This window comes from Mustelus asterias, chromosome 7 (assembly GCF_964213995.1).
Source record: "Mustelus asterias chromosome 7, sMusAst1.hap1.1, whole genome shotgun sequence".
NCBI lineage: Eukaryota > Metazoa > Chordata > Chondrichthyes > Carcharhiniformes > Triakidae > Mustelus > Mustelus asterias.
In genome coordinates, this window is record NC_135807.1 from 81,193,042 (window position 1) to 81,211,290 (window position 18,249).

General features: G+C 41.2%; 1 protein-coding gene across 2 annotated transcripts in view; it reads left to right on the forward strand.

Annotated features, from left to right (window-relative positions):
* Positions 1-18,249, forward strand: part of LOC144496128 (cysteine-rich secretory protein LCCL domain-containing 1-like) — a 54,565-nt gene that overhangs the window by 3,389 nt on the left and 32,927 nt on the right. For both annotated transcript variants that reach the window (XM_078217112.1, XM_078217110.1), the window contains exons 3-6: positions 11,058-11,176; positions 11,484-11,616; positions 12,716-12,831; positions 13,617-13,717. In XM_078217112.1, the coding sequence (XP_078073238.1) occupies positions 11,058-11,176; positions 11,484-11,616; positions 12,716-12,831; positions 13,617-13,717 (469 nt within the window). The remainder of the gene's footprint in view (positions 1-11,057; positions 11,177-11,483; positions 11,617-12,715; positions 12,832-13,616; positions 13,718-18,249) is intronic.

Sequence of the window (18,249 nt, forward strand, 5' to 3'; positions counted from 1 at the left end):
AGTTCCATGTGTAGCAAGCATGCCAATCAGGGCATGTGAAATACCTGTTTGCTATGTTAATGAAGGTGTTAATCAATTTGAAATAAATGGGTTAACGCACTTGATAGAATATCAGCCAGTGGAATTTTATCAAACATGTTAACCCATTTGATGCAAATACTATTCAGCACCATTTCAGTTTCTTCCAGAATTTTAAAACCAGTGTAAGACTTAATTGATGACCAGCGCTAACGAACCGGAACGTTCTCTTTACGGTAGTATTTGAATAGAATTTCTTGCATGTTGGTGTTTGGCAGTGTAATAACCACACTGTGCTTTCGCTTTCAATGACATGAAGGAAATATGTAACCGCACCTGTGTCATTTCCTGAGTGATACAGCAAATTCTGCAGAACTCCACTGTGCAGAAGAACGAGAGAGCAAGCTACATAGAGAAGCTCTTAATTTACAGTGTTTCTCTGCAGCGCTCTCGTTTTGACATTTTGGTGGTGGCTCAGATGACTGCAAGAAAGCAAAATGACTTGGATGCATTTGAAAAATAAGAGTTCGCCCATTTAAGACGGAGATGAGGCCAATTTTTTTCTCTCAAAGCATTGTAAGTCTTTGGAAATCTCTTCCTGAGAAGGCAGTGGAAAGAAAGGGTGGGATTTTATGGCCCTCCCTGCTGGTGGCATGTTCTGGTATCATCGAAGTCAGCCCCCATCCTGGGTTCCTTCTTGACGGGATATGCGAACCATGCAAATTGCCATTGATTTTGGCAGGACTAGAAGATCCCGATAGCGGTGAGTGGCAAGGCCGGGGGAAGTCTGCTGCCTGAGGTGTTGGAAAATTCTGGCAAGTGTCTTTGAATATTTTTAAGGCAGAGGCGGATAGATTCTTGTCAAAAAGGAGATGATAGGTTATTGGGGGTCGGCAGGATACAGATTTAAGGTCACTATCAGATTAGTCATGATCTTATTAAATGACGAAGGGGGGCTGACTGGCCTGCTCCTGCTCCTTGTTTGTATGAATGACTGTTCTATTTATAATGTCATGTTATTGCTGTCAATTACTGCTTTAATTCATCACACTGAATTTTAAGTCATAATACAAATAGACTACTTTGCTTGTATATTTTAATAAATAAACATGTACAGTGCACTTGCACACTTTTGGATTTATAAAGTTGAATCTAGGTCAGGTTGTGTTGACTTTCTCAATATGCAACATGAATGCCTTTTGTAACTATGGATTTTTAATTATTTTTTTTACAATTTCCAATGAAACATTGGGAACAGTAAGTAAATTACTGGAACATCTTAGTTTAGTCCACAATCAATAGATGTGCGACCTAGACTTCAGTAATTTACACAAATTCTTAATTAGCCAGCATGAAGGTAACTTGAACCAACTAGAAGAGAGCAGATTTCTTAGTAAACAAATGAAGAAGGCAAATCGTGTAACTAGTCTTTCTGACAGCTATGCTTTCCAACAATCCCTTACCTTTAATGTACTTAAACATTAAGAAAATATTAAGCGGCATGGTGGTTAGCACTGCTGCTTCACAGCGCCAGGGACCCGGGTTCAATTCCGGTCTCGGGTCACTGTCTATGTGGAGTTTGCACGTTCTCCCCATGTCTGCGTAGGTTTCCTCCGGGTGCTCCGGTTTCCTCCCACAGTCCAAAGATGTGCGGGTTAGGTGGCTTGGCCATGCTAAATTGACCATTAGTGTCAGGGGAATCAGCAGGATAAATACATGGAGTTATGGGGATAGGGCCTGGGTGGGATTGTGGTCGGTGCAGACTCGATGGGCCAAATGGCCTCCTTCTGCACTGTAGGGATTCTAAGAAATAATTAAATATATTTCTCTGCAGTAAACAAATGTTGAGACATTGACAAACTTCTTGTGATCTTAGTAAATGTCTTATGTAATTTAACAAAGTGCAGAACTGCCATTCTTTTTGTTAACATAGTTTAAACTGCTTTGTGTCTACTCAGCCATGTTTTGGTGTACACAAATATTTCATAGAAAGATTATTTAATTAAGTTGAAAGTCATACCTCGAAAGCAAGACACCATGCTCTTTCATCTCTTTCCCACTCTTTTTAATAACATTTGATAAATTAAAGAAACATACAAAAACAGTAAAAATATGTAAAGCAAAAACACACCATGAGAATTAGCACATGAACAGAATGCTATTTATATGAAGCTCCTTTCACTTTTATTTCTAAATGGTTTAGGGTACAATTAATGTTGCTTTGAAGGATATAAAATAATAGTGGATGTTCTCATAACACAGGTCACACTCTCTCTGTAGTCCAGTCATAACTGTTAAGGGGTATTGATTATATTAGTACTTCTACAGCCTTGCATACACATAACTGCAAAGTAACAGTATCATTCAGGAGTTGGGACCCAAATTGACTCTAGGACACCCTAAAGTTTTGAGTACCCCTCTGGGTGGCTGTTTTAATTGTTTGGATTTCAAATTTTATGAAGTCTTAGGACAACAGGATCTGCTAACTACTTTACTTGGATAATTTTCTGACATTGTTGTGGGTGAGGCTGACTTCACAGTCGCTTATACTGGAAATTCAGACTTAAACACCACATAATTTTCCAACGATTTAAATGGTTAGTTGGAAAATTGTGTGCAATGTCCACTCAAATTTCTGATGTGCACTCCAGGCAGGACTACTGATGCCAGGAGCCGAAGTGAGGAAATCACTCCTTATAAAATTGATGCAGGGACTTTTTAAGTGACTCAGAATTTCCTAGAGACTGGTGCCATTGAGGCAGCACATTTCTCCCATTTACATTGTAGAACAAATTCAAAAGTCTGAGGAATTTGTGGCAGGAGCTATGCCATTATTTATGCTGTGCAATAATTTAGTGGGATTTTGGCTTTGCTGTGCAGTTGCTCTCAATGAAACAGTGCAGAATGATTATCATTGCTCCGCTGCCCAAGTTAAGTCCACGATGATTAAATTTCCTGGAATCATGTCAATTTTCTTGTTGCAGTGCAGTCACTTTGACTGAAAAATAATGGCATAGGTGAATCTCTTGAAATTCAGGAGTTCAAAGTAGTTAATTAAAGCCAAATAAAACCTTTACTTTTTTTCATGCTTTTAATTCTCAGCTATAATCTATCAAAACATGATGGAGGGGGAGTGGGGTGGGGGTGGGGGGGGTTGTGGGGGGGGGGAGGTAGATGGCGGTGGGGAATTGCAGCTTTAAACTGCTGGCTCAGAAGGAGCAGCAAAACCAGTTGATGAGTAAAGCTCCCCAGTGCTCTTCAACAACAGGCACCTTAATGTATATATCAAAAAGGAGTCCCCTTACGATCCAAATAAATGGCCGCAGTTATTTCTCAGCAAAAACATTGGTTACTTAGTCAATTAACTGATCTAAAATAATAAGATAAATGCTTTCACTTCACTCCCCATTGTTTGTAAGAGGAAAATATACTGGAAGTTACAACATGAAACCAAAGGAATTTGTACAAATACTAGTTATTGATCAAAGCATGCCGACAGCGTTAACTAGTCTTTTAGAAAAGATGAAAAGAAAAAAACGCAAATACCAAAAATATTAAATAAAGGCAGAAAATACTGTAAATACTCAGGTTATTTAATCCATTGATGTTGGGTTGAAATATAGGCAGCATGCCAACTTCATGTCTGACTGCTTTTTGTAGTCCGCGCTAACCTTGTTTGCACACATTAGCTGGGGGGTGGGGGGGGGGCATATTAACTTCTTCCTGGTACCTTTTAAAGCTAACCTGTTCTGCGTAATGTAAGCCTGCACTCTTGAAGGATAGATGAATGGCTGTTGAAGTAAATTATTGGCAAAATGCAGGAAACAAATCTGGTCAGGGAAACATTGAAGAGTGGCACAACATGCGACAGGGCAGTATCCCCGGTTTTTAGACACTGCACTGGAGACCTTGGTGGAGGAGTGAAAAGTAGGTTTCTGCCCTGTATCCATAGGAAGCCAGGAGTTTCTTCAGGCACATGCTGAAAAGATAGTGGAAATACATAGCTATGGAGGGTAATGCCAAGATTCCTTCCCCGAGGACTTGGATTCAGTGCTGCAAGGAGTTCATTGACCTCACTGAGTCATCAAGGTCAGTGAAAGAATCTTCAAATCTCATATCCTACCAGCTGCACTACTAGCGTCAAACTGCTCAATTCACCACATCACTCGCCTAACAACAATTTCTACCAATCAGGGTTCAAGCCTAACATTCACAGGCTCCACAGCATCCTCACAATTATACTACAGTTGCAAGCCTCAGACCCACATCTCACAATGTGCACACATCATCCACCACTTTGGACACTGCCTTGTCCCACGTTGTGCCACTCTTCAATGTTTCCCAGACCAGATTCACTTCCTGAATTTTGCCATAACTTACATCAACAACCATTCATCGATCCTTAAAGAGTCCAGGCTTACTTTGAGCAGAACAATTTAGCTTTAAAAGTTACCAGGAAGAAATTAATTTGCACCCCCCCTCCACCCCAGCTGATGTATGGTTAGTGCGAACTACAAGAAGCAATCAGACATGCTGTCTGTATTTCTATGCAACGTCAATACAGCATATAACCTGTGTACAGTATATTCTGCCTTTATTTAATATTTTCAGTATTTGCATTTTTTCTTCTTTTCATCTTTTCTGAAAAAACTTACTGCCACATCACCAACAGATTGCACAACTCTCACTAGCACATTTTTCTGTCTCTTACAGACAGGAGACATAGAATCGAAGGCAACAGGAAATAACTACTTGCCTTATCTCTTCCCCGCAGCATAGCCTTATGCTTCTGTCTTGCTACCTGTAGACACACAAAAACTGGCCAGGTAGAGGAGCAACAACAAGAAGATAATGATGTGGGAATGGGAGTATAGTGGTTCTGTTCATGAACCAATTATTCAAAGGACTGGATGACTGAGCCAGAGACATGAGTTTATCTGTGGAATTTGAATTTGATTGATTAATTAATTAAATTGGGAATTTAAAATAAATCAGTAATGGTGACCATCTCACTGCTGGATTGTGGTAAAGACCTATCTGATTCATTAATGTCTTTTAGATAAGAAAATCTGCTCTCTTTATCTGTTCTGGCTTTTATGTCACTCCAGACAATGTGGCCGACTCTTAACTACCCTTAGGCAGGAATGAAGCAACTATAGACAGCACCAAACACTTGGAGAATCGGACCATCAGCCAGACGAAATCAGCCATTACTTAATCTGATCACTTCTCAGCTTTTTGGCTCAGATCTGGCATCAGATCAAGCCCAAGATCATGTTCCAGGTTTCTTGTCAGCTCGGATCTTGCATGTCTGTCTTGTGGGGACCATGAATTGAATTTAATTTGAATTTTTTTTGGAGCAAGTGAGGAGATGGATTAAGGGCTTGCCCTGTCCACTCTGTGTATTGCTTTTGAAACTTGAAGAATGGAGTTAAATTTTTAAAGAAAGCTGGTGACCTCTTTAAATAGTGGCGGGAGCTCTTCCTTGCTGTTGAATGCATGGTCAGTGGTACGAGGTTAAAAGAGGACACTGGTTCGAGCACTGAGCTCTAAAACGGCAGAGCTGGTGTTAAAGCAGCATCGTAAAGTGGTTGATGTCATGATCGTCCTGCTCTGCATAATTCCAACGGATGTTAAGTGTGCACGGCTAAGGCTTTCAACAGCATGGCAGCAATTTACGGCACGTATGTGCGCATAATCATCAGACACCTTTGTCCCCCAAAAGGCACCCGCAACAATCAAACAACAAGCTGGACTGAACCCAATTTCATGTCCAAGCTATTCACATTTTATTTTAGAGAAATATTTGTTCACGTGTTCATATACTAGTGTAAGTCTATGAAAGCTTGGTTACCAGAAGACACACAGATAATGTTTCCAGGATCTGGAAAGTGTGGAACAAACAGTAGATTGACCTCACTGGTAGTTTTGGTCTGGGAAAAGTAAGTAGAACCGAGTGCCTTCATGGATAAAAAATAAACAGCTACATCCCTTGAGGCACTAAACTGTTGAATGATTGAAATGCAAATGATGTGCACTCATGAATGAAGAGTCTTGGATAGGAAACAAGCTCAGATCACAAAAGAAGGTTTCTTCATTCTGCAATGTGGGCTACTGAGTCTAGAAACAGATACCAATTTCTTTCCAAGTGCACAATTAATTATATGGCCCTTGTTTTTAACCATATCACATTTTCTTTATGTTTATGATACAACTTTTGGTTGAATTTGTAAAAACTATACATACTAAATTGACAGTAGGATTGATCTAATAACCATTCCATTGAACTCAAAGATATAGGTAACAAAATAATAAGGTTGGGACTGTGTTGTCACAGCTGTTAAAATAAATGGCCAGCATTAGGTACACGGATACACGGTATTATTATAGCATCGACTTTACAGATAAAAGAGGGGCAGAGAAAGGAAGGAAAAGTCATGTTCGTTTTTGTTTATTTCCTCATGGGAGCATTAGAATTTCCAGGAGCAGGAAGCAACCATTAGATACAACAAATCTGTCCCTTCTTTTGGTAGAGTTCAACCCAAGAAAAGAATCTGTTCTCTTTGGAGGGAATGTGCTCAGCGCAGAAACAAAGAGAAAAGTCAGAACCCAAAATCCAGGACTGAAAATCAAGGATGGGAAAATAGAAACTGAGAATATATGCACCTTAATAACAGTTTTGTTAACGTTAAAAGGGAAGAGACTGTGTTGCTGGAATTCAAAAACATCCAGGATGTACAACATCATGGTGAATGTCCGTAAAGATAAACTTATGAGAAAACAATTTTCTTTTGCAATAAAATTTAGACATAAATATAAATAATAAATGAAGATTGATGCAAGGAATTTAAATAGCTTGCAAAAAGTGTTAAAATGAAGGTTTCCCCAATCGTGAAAATAACTTTTTTTGTAATCGACTTAAAACAGCAACTTAATTTATTCAGTGCCTTTTGCCTAGAGTTATGACACAGAAGTTAATCCCCTTTGCCTCATGTCGTAATCTGCTTAACTATTTGGGAAGGTGTTATCTATTCTTAATTAACGTTTAGAGATTTGTTAACATAAAGGCCTGACATTCGCTTTAAGTGAAGAATTAACAAGGTAGTTTATTTAAATAACCAGGAACTTTAATTAAACAAGTAACGCATTACCTAAGGTACAGTTCGACTGAAAAGCTGTTCGGATAATACAAGGAACATTCATTACCCAAAACAGAAATAACGGAATTCTGGTCACTCTCAAAGAAATGATACAACCAGACTTGGTGGAATTTGGAAGCTTTTTGGAGTTCTTCTATGGTTGTCTGTTGTCTGTAAGTGCTGTTGGATTTTGTACCTTTCGTTGATTAGAGGGTGAATTATTTTAAGACCTATCTGAAGCTGGCAGAGTTAAGAACTAACTGCTCCAGTTGACCTAACTGCCTTTAACAGCTCCAGGTGGTCTGGTCTGCTTCTGATTGAACTCCTGGCTCAACCCCTGATGGAACTGAACTCAAAGCAGTTAGCTCCTCTCTTTTAATCCTTATGTCCCATCAACATTCCTGCACTTGGATTGGCCTGAGGTTGACAAAAACAGCAAAATTCAAATCTGATAGGTTCCTTTTAGCTGAGCGTTTTCTTTAAACTCATAGGCTGTTAGCTGAATGTCTTCTTTAAATTCATAGGCTAACAAAAATGCAAAAACCTGCCGAGCCAGTTACCAAGGCTTTTGGTCTCTGAAACAAATGTTGCCATTTGTGTACTCTGCATTCCTGCATTTTAAACGTTCCAGCATTGAACACAAAAACACAGTTTTTTCCCTCTAACAGTTTTTACAATTTTTTTACTTCTTTATAAACATTCTTTACATCTTTACAAACTCAACTTCACAACTCGAAAGAAGTGCCTTAATTCACTTCACCAATAGAGGCAACTAGGGAAATTAACACTAAGGGCGGGACTTTCCAGTCACACTCGCCCCAAGACCAGAAAAGCCCGCCCGAGGTCAATGGACCTTTGTCCTGCCCGCCCCGATTCCTGTGGCGGGACAGGAAAATTCCGCCCAAAGACTAATGGGAAGAAATTGGAATGGGGAGTAACAGAAAGGTTACTTGCAAAGAATTGTGTTGTGGGTGTTGTCTATATGAATCTGGAGAAGGTGTTTGGCAACTTACACACAAAAGGCTGGTTAACAAATTGAGACTTATGTGGATTTGGATAAAAATTGGCTGAAGGACATCATGGTAGATGGTGTAAATTTTCAAAATTTGCCAATGATACCAAATGAATGGCCAAATGTGATGGTGACATGAATTGACTGCAATAGGATATAGATCGACTAACAGAATGGGCAGAGATGTGATAGTAGGACTTTAATACAGAAAAGTGTGAGTTGATGCATTTTGGTCGAAGTGGTGGGAAGAGGCAATGCAGACTCAATGGCACAATTTTAAAGCATTTACAGGGCAGAGGGACCTGGGGGGAAAGGGGCATGGGGGAGGGAGTAATATGCACATTGATCTTTGAAGATGGCATGACGTTGAGAGAGTGGTCAGCAAAACATGTGGGATCTTTTGGCTTCATAAATAGAGGCAGTGTGTGGGATTTTCCCATCTGCCACGGGAATCGTAGCGGGTGGGACACAGACCATGTAAAGGTCCATTAACCTTGAGTGGGCGAGTGCAACCAGAAAATCCTGCCCAATGAGTCTAAAAGCAGTGATGTTATGTGGGACCTATTCTGTTCTGGTCACCACACTTTAGGAAAGATGTGAAGGCCCTTGTCAGGGTGCAGAGGAGATTTAGCAGAATGGGAGTGGTGGCGGGGGCGGGTGGGTTAGTCACAAGGATAGGTTGGAAAGGCTAGGCTTGTTCTCTAGAGCAAAGGAAATCGAGGGAAGAGCTGAAAGAGGTGTAGGACAGGTTTTGTTGAGATCGGCAAGGAGAAGCTCTTCCCATTAACTGATGGTACATGGACTGGGGGCACAGATTTAACATTTTGTGCAAGAGATGAAGGGGGAATGAGACAAAGAACTTTTTAATGCAGTGAGTGGTAATGACCTGGAACCAGCTGCCCATGAGAGTGGTGGATGTGGAAATAATCAACGATTTCAGAAGGGACACTTGAAGGAAGCTGGCATGGACTCAATGGGCTGAATGGCTGCAGTCCGTGCTGTTAGTGCCTCACGTCTAATAAAAGATACCGGGCACTAAATTCAATGCTTCAGCCCCACCAGAAGTGACACATGGAGCCCTCGAGCTGCTTTGCTGGAGTGCCATGCAGCACTGAATTATCCTGTGCAGCCCGATCGATGCAAGTGTTTTATCAGGAAATTGCTGCATGCATGAGCATCCCTCTCTGTACATTAGAAAGCTGTGAATGTGTGTTATCCTGATGTAAGAAAAGCCAACCTGCTGATGCAGTGCCAGGATACTAGATCTGGACCAGGCAAATTCGGCATTCCCTCGGCAACCAGCAAGCTGGTCCCTGAACACATATTTCTTAAAGGGCCAGCTACCCAGTTTTTCAAGTAAAGTCATTTTTAGGAACATCTGCTGTCGCCAACTGCCTGGAAATACTCTGGACTGTTTGTGATGAGTTTCTGGATTTGACAAGCGTTGCAATAGAACCTTACAGGAATGACTGGGAGTAAATGACCTGTCCACACAAACCGATTTGGGTTCAGCAGTGTCTTTGCCTCTGGGTCTGCACCATAACAGGGAGATGAAGCAGAGGTTGCAAAGAATGTGAAAGCTCTGTGCAATGGCCTCTGCCAACTGAAAGCTGGACTTTTCTGAACACTCGTCAGTGACAGGAGGCCACCTAGTGGGCCAGTCAATGTACCTGTCACAGGCCCTTGCCTACATGCATCTCTCTTAGATTTGTACTCTCTACTTTGTCATACCACAGTCTGTTTATCATTTTCTATACTGGTGCCTTGTCTCTACTCTTTGATTTAGCACATTTTCCAAAATTTGACCCCTTGCCAACACTATTCAGTTTAAAATGTCACCAGCAGTGCAATACTCTCCTTGATCAATAATGTCTCCCTCCCCATTTCTTTTATTTCCTATCTTTCCTGAACACCTTGTTTTCAGGGATATTTAGTACCCAGTTCTACCCTTATGTTATCAGTCAGGTCTCAATTACCACTCTAACACCATGTTCCCATGTGGCTATCTGCATCTATAACCCACGAACCTTCTTTACCACAATTAGTGTGTTTAGATATATGCACCGCAAACATGAATTAGATCTTATTCTATTCTTCCTTAGACTGACCCCATGTATAATCCCTTACTAATTATAACTCTAATTCTCTCTGTCTCTTCTAGTCCTTTGTGCATCTTGTTCCTCCCTTCAAATACTACATCCTGGTTCCCATCACTTTGCCAAATTAGTTTAAAATCCTCTCCCGTAGCACTTGCAAAGTGAGAACATGAACAGGGCTAGGACATTCTGTTCCCTCTATACTGGTCCCATCTCCCCGAGAATAGCTCCCACTATCCCAAGCATCTAAAGTGCTCCCTGCTCTGGTCTCTGTCCAGCTAGAGTTCCTATTTCCATACTCGCTAGCCTGTGGCACTGGGAGTAACCTGAAGAGGACTATTTGGATCCCACTTACTAATCTCTTTCCTACCTCCCAAAACTCTATCGCATCACTCTTTCCGGCTATGTCATTGGTATCTCAATGAACTATGATCACTGGCTGTTTAGCCTCCCCTCCTTAGACTGTTCCATAGCTGCTCAGTGACATCCTGGACTGTGGCACCAGTGAGGCACCATACCATCCTGGAATCATGCCTACAGCTATAGAAACCTCTGTTTGCTCCCCAACTATAGAACGTCCGATCACTTATTTTTGCTTTCCCAATCTTCCTGCACCCACTCCCGTCACCCTTCCACCTTGCACAGCTGAGCCACCCTGGTGCAATGGACTTGGCTCATCTCATCATTTTCGATTGCCAATGTTATAATTTTAGTTGAAATTGTCCTGCTAAATAAATTAACATAATCCAGCAGTGCCTCAAACTATCTTTATTTTAACTACTTTCTTTGCAGACATGGGATATCGAATTGGAGAGGTCTTCGGAAGCTTGGGCTACAGATTGCCGATGGGAACACGGCCCTGCTTACCTGCTACCTTCTATAGGACAGAATCTGGGTGCACATTGGGGCAGGTATTGTATGCAATCCCTGACTAGGATAAACTAGATTGTTTCAGAGATTGTGGGCAGGATTTTCCGGTTCTTCCTACCAGCGGGGTCTTCCAGTCCCGCCGAAGGTGACCTTCTGTGGGGGGTTTCCTGGCAGTGGGACAGGTGAGCCATGCAAAAGGTGATAATCATCAGCGGGACCAGAATATCCTGCCAGCAGCCAATGGAGAGCTGACTCCACTGCCAGGGGGGAGGGGAGGGGGGAAAATCCCACCATGGATGTGAGTTTTGTCTTTAAAGATTACTCTTTTTAAAAATTTTAAATCCACAGATATCGGCCTCCTACCTTTCATGTTCAAGCATGGTATGATGAAGTTCGAGATTTTATGTATCCTTATCCTCAAGAATGTAACCCTTGGTGTCCCTTTAGATGTGTTGGTCCAGTATGCACCCATTATACTCAGGTATGCCAAATAAAATGTTTAATGTGGTCATTATTGTTGGTAAATTCTTACTGAATCAAGCTTTTTCTGGACTGGCCAACTGATTCCTCTGACCTCCTTGTCAAGATCCAGCACCAGTCTTGAAAATCCTAAATATTTTAAAAACTCCTCCAATAACACACAACATGATATTTCCAAAACCTCTAGACCAACGAATGTAAATCACCTGGAAGTTAGATGGTTAGCCATTTAGATAACTGCAGTGGGGGTTCCTTGTGCAGCTGAGTGCCAAATGAGTGTTAGAATCTGGATCCACCCATTCTGCCACCTTGGTTACATGGATGGCATACTAGCATTCTGCTAGTCAGGATGAGCTGCACTGGAATTTGTTGGCAGTGTTTGTGCTGCTACTTGTTGAGTTTAGGCTTCCACAGCGCTGGCACCAATAGCTCAATGGAATCCAATTCCAAGACTATTATCCACATGAATGCATAGAAAAGAAAAGAAAACTTTCTGTTTTTTTTCTCTGGCATAGGTTTTTCAAGTTCTGTCATTACATTAATGAATTAATATTCACTTTTTTCGACCATCTGTATGGTTTCATGCAAGCCGCTAAAAATGCTATAAAAGAATATTTTACAAGTCCTAAAACTTAAGGGAATCAATTTCTTCTACTATTTGGCTGAGGAATACTCATCTTCCAAGCACTAAGCAGCTCCTTTTACATTGGGAAAGCACAATGTTGCAATGGAAGCAGGAGGGGATGTTGGCAGGCTTGCAGCCTCATTTTCTTTACCCAAGATCCATTTGGTGGGGCACCAAGAAGTAGCTCCTGAACTTAGCCACTCTCAGAATTAATCAGAAAATTTGGCATTCAGTAAGATGAAACCTATAAAATGTTCGGCAAGTATCTTTCTTTTGCAAGTACTGAACACCATCTTTGAGTGTGGAGGCATTCTGGCTACCGTTTCTATTTGGTAATTGTCAGTAATTGTGGGATCAGGTAATCCAGTTATTGTAGTTGGCTTGATATGATGATTACTTCATGTCAATATCTCTGTCAATGCAAGGCTGATGTTGGACGCATTACAACTTTATTTCCCTATTGTCTTTCTTCTAGGTAGTATGGGCAACAAGTAACAAAATTGGCTGCGCCATTAATTTATGTACCAACATGAATATCTGGGGCCAGGTGTGGCAAAAAGCCATTTACTTGGTTTGCAACTATTCTCCTAAGTGAGTAAGACAAAAAAAGTTAGTAACAGTAAACATATTTACACTGTTAGTATACTTGTGAGAATTATTATAAAATTATACATCTTTTTTAAGGTAATCTATTGCATCTTTGGGCTAAACATCAGGATCTTATATACTGACTCTAGAAGTTCCTGATGCTTAACTGTAAATTATTTTCTGAACTTTTGTACAACTGATTTCACAATTACTATTCCAGCACTGTCAGCATAATTAAACGTCAAATATATCAGACTCAGTCGATAAGAGTCTGCACTGAAAATCACAGCCAGCAAATAAATTTAGTCCAAAAACTAGGTAAAACTATTCTAAATAATTCGAACAGTGTATGTTATACATGACTGGCATCAGGGACTTATGTCCAGGCTGGAATGTGATCTTGGATTTCAGACGAAAGTTATTGTTATCCAAACTTCATTCTCTGCTCTGATAATGATCTGAATCCTTCAATTATATTATTGTCTTGTAATTATTCCTTGATATTTATTATTTTCATTATAACTACTTATTTATATAGATCAGCCTGAATTATATTGTTGTAACAGACATCTTTGGAATTTGAATCAATGTTATTTGTAAAAACTGATTCTCGTAACGACACCAACTCATATATTTCATATCTCCAGTCAATGCTCAGGCTGAACAAAACATTTGGAGTGAAAAATGAACAATTTATAATTGTGCCTTTTTAATAATCTACAAGAACACATTTTCGGAAAGAATATTTAATACCTTATACACGAACATTTTTTTTGTGTATCTTTCAGGGGGAACTGGTGGGGCCATGCTCCTTATAAACATGGAGCTCCCTGTTCTGCTTGCCCTCCTAGTTATGGGGGAGGCTGTAGAAATAATCTGTGTTATAAAGGTATGTATGTGTCTTTTACCTTGCTTTGCTATATAAATTTGTGAATATTGTTTATAAGCTATGACGTAACTGATCCTTTACATCTATACTGGCAGAGTATTTGCATATCCTAAATACTGGCCTTATTGTAGACCCTGGTGCTGAAGATGCCCGATCACCTTGCTGAATGCATATTCAACTGTTTTATTTACATTTGTGTTGGTTTGACATGGAAGTGGAATGTGAATTAAAATATCACAGATGTACAGGGGAAAAAAATAGTCTTCTGGGTTTAAACGAGTGCATCCAGAATGACACTAATCTGTAGAGACATTGGCCGGAACTCTACCACCTTGCCCGCCTTGGAATTGGAACGGGCGAGGGTCCGACAATGGAAATCTCCATCAACCTCGAGTGGGAATTTCCAGTCTCACTCGAGCGAGACCATAAAATCCCGCCCAATGGGTTGTCAGAGTATGGAATGCTTGACTGCAGATCATTTGTTGAGGTAAAGACATTTGCACCTTTTAAGGAAAATCCGATAAATATTTGAAAATAAAAGTAGAGAAAAGGGCTATAGAGAGAGTATTCGACAATGGAATTAGCTATGGATTGCTTTGGCGAAGAGCCAACACAGATACAATGGGCAGAGTGGCCTTTTGAGTTATTGGCTGGAACTTTCCGGCTGTTCACGCCGGTGGGATCTTCTGGTTCTGCCGACACTATATCCCTGCTGCAGGTTTCCCGGAACTGTGGGGTGGAGTCAATGGGAGCCATTGAAAGCAGCAGGACCAGATGATCCCACCATTGGCCAACGGTACACCATTTCCCACTGTGAGAAAAGCCTCATGGGAAGGCCAGAGTATCCCGCCCATTGTTTGAGTATAGACCTTTTTCTTGTGACACCTCGGGGCAGAATTAGTAAATATTGCATCCATTTTTTCGGCATAATGTGACATTCAGAGTAAAAGGAATTCCGGACATTTCAGAATTATTAAGAGAGTATGGGATTGATTTTACAATCAAACGACCTCTGCTGTTTGCGAATCAGTAAATTTTACTATTTGTTTTGAAGTTTCTACAAGCTTCATCACCACACAACATTGCAAATATACCAGCAACATCCCTCCCTCAGCCCAAGGGGGGATGGTGAGCTGGCAGGAGCAATAAATTGCTTGGGGCCTGCCATGAATATCATGGCGATCTGTTATAGTTAGGGTGGAATGGAACAGATGGACATCATGCCTTCACCACCAATTTGGCGGAATCATTGAGAGATTAAAAATGTGTGTCTTTTTGTTTGCACAATGAAGTTACAAGTAGCAATCATGCTTTTCCTGTTTTTAAGTATTGGTCAAATCCACAGACTACCAACACATTTCAGAACATCACTGCCTTCCAGAGTGGCTACACATGAGGCAGTGGCTAGTTTTATATCAATCACTGCATGGAATAAACTCAGATTTGATCTGCATGAACTGGTTCCAGTCTCTGAGCCATCTGGAGAACTTTTCTTCTCAGTTATCTACCTCTCTCAATTTCAGCTATGCAGATATACTGTGTACTGCATTTCTTTTAACTGTCACAATCCCGTTCACACATTGCCATTGTCTCTGTCTCTGAGCTGAATTATGAGCAGAATATAACACGACTGTTCACAGACATCTTTCTCATCCAAAACTCTTCTTGCTTTGGTTTTAAACTGATTTCTAAAATCTGGAAAAAACTCTCCCCTTTTCATTTACTAAAATGAAACATGATTAAGGTAATCCAATCGACTAATCCATGAAAACTTTCATCCAAAATATTCATGCCCCTATCAACTTCAGCTCGCTGTGTTGTTAATATTAATAGAGTTTTGTGAGGCCCCATTGCCACCTGTGGTGTCTTGGATCCTGGCAGTAGGTATTTAAAAAATCACAATAATAATGCCTGTAGTTTTCCATCCACTGAATTAAACAATGGGGCCTTGCCAAATTTACCTTCATAATTTTAGTGCCATTCGTGCACACTGACTGTGAAATGGATTTCAGAGATTTTCCAGGGTCAGTAGCTGAAGCCTAAACCTTATCTGCATTGTTGTTGTAAAGGCATTAACTCTATTCTGGCAGGTTGATAACACTTTTGTATAAAATGACCATTAGGCTTGTGTAGTCGTCTTGATATTTGGTATAAATTTGTGATTATACATGCAGATTTGTAGGTGACTTATCTGTCAAGTGAATGTAGATAGACATCACAATAACATAGCAGACGAAATGGGAGGCATGGTGGCACAGTGGTGAGCACTGCTGCCTCATAGCAGGGACCTGGATTCGATTCCTGGCTTGGGTTACTGCCTGTGTGGAGTCTGCACGTTCTCCCCGTGTCTGCATGGGTTTCCTCTGGGTGCTCTGGTTTCCTCCCACAGTCTGAAAGACATGCTGGTTAGGTGCATTGGCCTTGCTAAATTCTCTCTCAGTGTACCCAAACAGGCGCCGGAGTGTGGCGACTAGGGGATTTTCACAGTGACTTAATTGCAGTGTTAATGTAAGCCTACTTGTGACACTAATAAATAAGTAAAAGTGAATTGGAGACTGAATTTCCCGGAAGTCTGAACATAATGTGATGCTGACAGTTTTCAGTTCTTATGAAGATGTTTCGAAGCCCAGCATCTTAAGTTCTACTGATTATTATTATTCTTCAAAAAATTGTAATTGCAGTGTTTTTCATAGTTATCACATCAGCTCAAATTCTAATTACTAGAACTTTGCAAATTAGATTGAAAAGCATGTTCAAATTTGAACATTATCCTATTAATACATTGCATAATAGGTGCATAATTGGCAAATGAGTTTCAACGCAGAAAGCTGTGAAGCATCAGATTTGGATAAGAAAAATGAGATCACATATTGCTTAAAAAATAAGAATCTAAATAGAGCAGAGGATAGATGGGATCTGAGAGTACAGGTAAAAAATGTCATTAGAAATAAATAACACAGGTTAATAACGCCATCAGAAAAAGCAAACCGTGCATTATTTTAGTTTATTTCTAGCAGAGTAGAATTAAAAAGAGAGAAGTTGTTCTAAGCTTGTATCAAGCCTTGATTAAACTCCATTCTTGGAACAGAATTTTACTGTCCCTCGCTGGTGGGTTTGAAGGTAAGGGGGTGGCTCATGTGACTTGCGGATCTCCCACCCACCTACCCCAACCTGTCAACCTGCCTCCCATTTTATGGGGAAGCAGTGGAGGCGACATTTGTGCCTATTGAGGCCGTGAAGTGAAGTGGCCAATTACTGACCACTTAATGTCTCATCCCATCCCCACACTGAACAAAGAACAAAGAACAATACAGCACAGGAACAGGCCCTTCGGCCCCCCAAGCCCGCGCCGCTCCCCGGTCCAGGATTGAATCCTGAATCCAGGATCCCCGCCCAATTTTCCAGCCTATCTACATACCAATATCCTATCCACCGAGCTGTCCCTCACAGCTACGATGCTTTGTTCATTACAACCTATTAACTTACCCCCACCCCCCCATTCCAGACCATGTGATCTCCAGGGAGAGGCGAAAACCCAGAGTGAAAAACCCCAGGGCCAATATGGGGAAAAAAAATCTGGGAAATTCCTCTCCGACCCCCTGAGGCGATCGAAACGAGTCCAGGAGATCACAATGGCCCCGATCGGAAAATGCTTCCCAACCCTAGTCATTTCCACTTCCACGAACACCATATGAATTCCCTGCCCCCGAGACAGGTTCCCAACTATCCGCAGTCTCACTCTGTACTGGCACCAGCAAGATGATCATAGAATGAAGCCTTGAAACGAGAAACCAGGAACAATTAGCCCGCGCCGCTCCCTGGTCCAAACTAGACCACTCTTTTGTATCCCTCCATTCCCACTCCGTTCATATAGCTGTCTAGATAAGTCTTAAACGTTCCCAGTGTGTCCGCCTCCACCACCTTGCCCGGCAACACATTCCAGGCCCCCACGACCCTCTGTGTGAAATATGTCCTTCTGATATCTGTGTTAAACCTCCCCCCCTTCACCTTGAACCTATGACCCCTCGTGAACGTCACCACCGACCCGGGGAAAAGCTTCCCACCGTTCACCCTATCTATGCCTTTCATAATTTTATACACCTCTATTAAGTCTCCCCTCATCCTCCGTCTTTCCAAGGAGAACAACCCCAGTTTCCCCAATCTCTCCTCATAACCAAGCCCCTCCATACCAGGCAACATCCTGGTAAACCTCCTCTGTACTCTCTCCAAAGCCTCCACGTCCTTCTGGTAGTGTGGTGACCAGAACTGGACGCAGTATTCCAAATGCGGCCGAACCAACGTTCTATACATCTGCAACATCAGACCCCAACTTTTATACTCTATGCCCCGTCCTATAAAGGCAAGCATGCCATATGCCTTCTGTTTTATTCATGGGAGGGGGCGGCCCACGACAAGTGCATCTGCTTGTGGTTCTTTAAAAATAATATATTGGAATTGGAAAAAAGATGAAAAAGATTTACAAGGATGATCAGAAATGAGACCCTATAACTCTTGGGAAAGAATGAATAAAC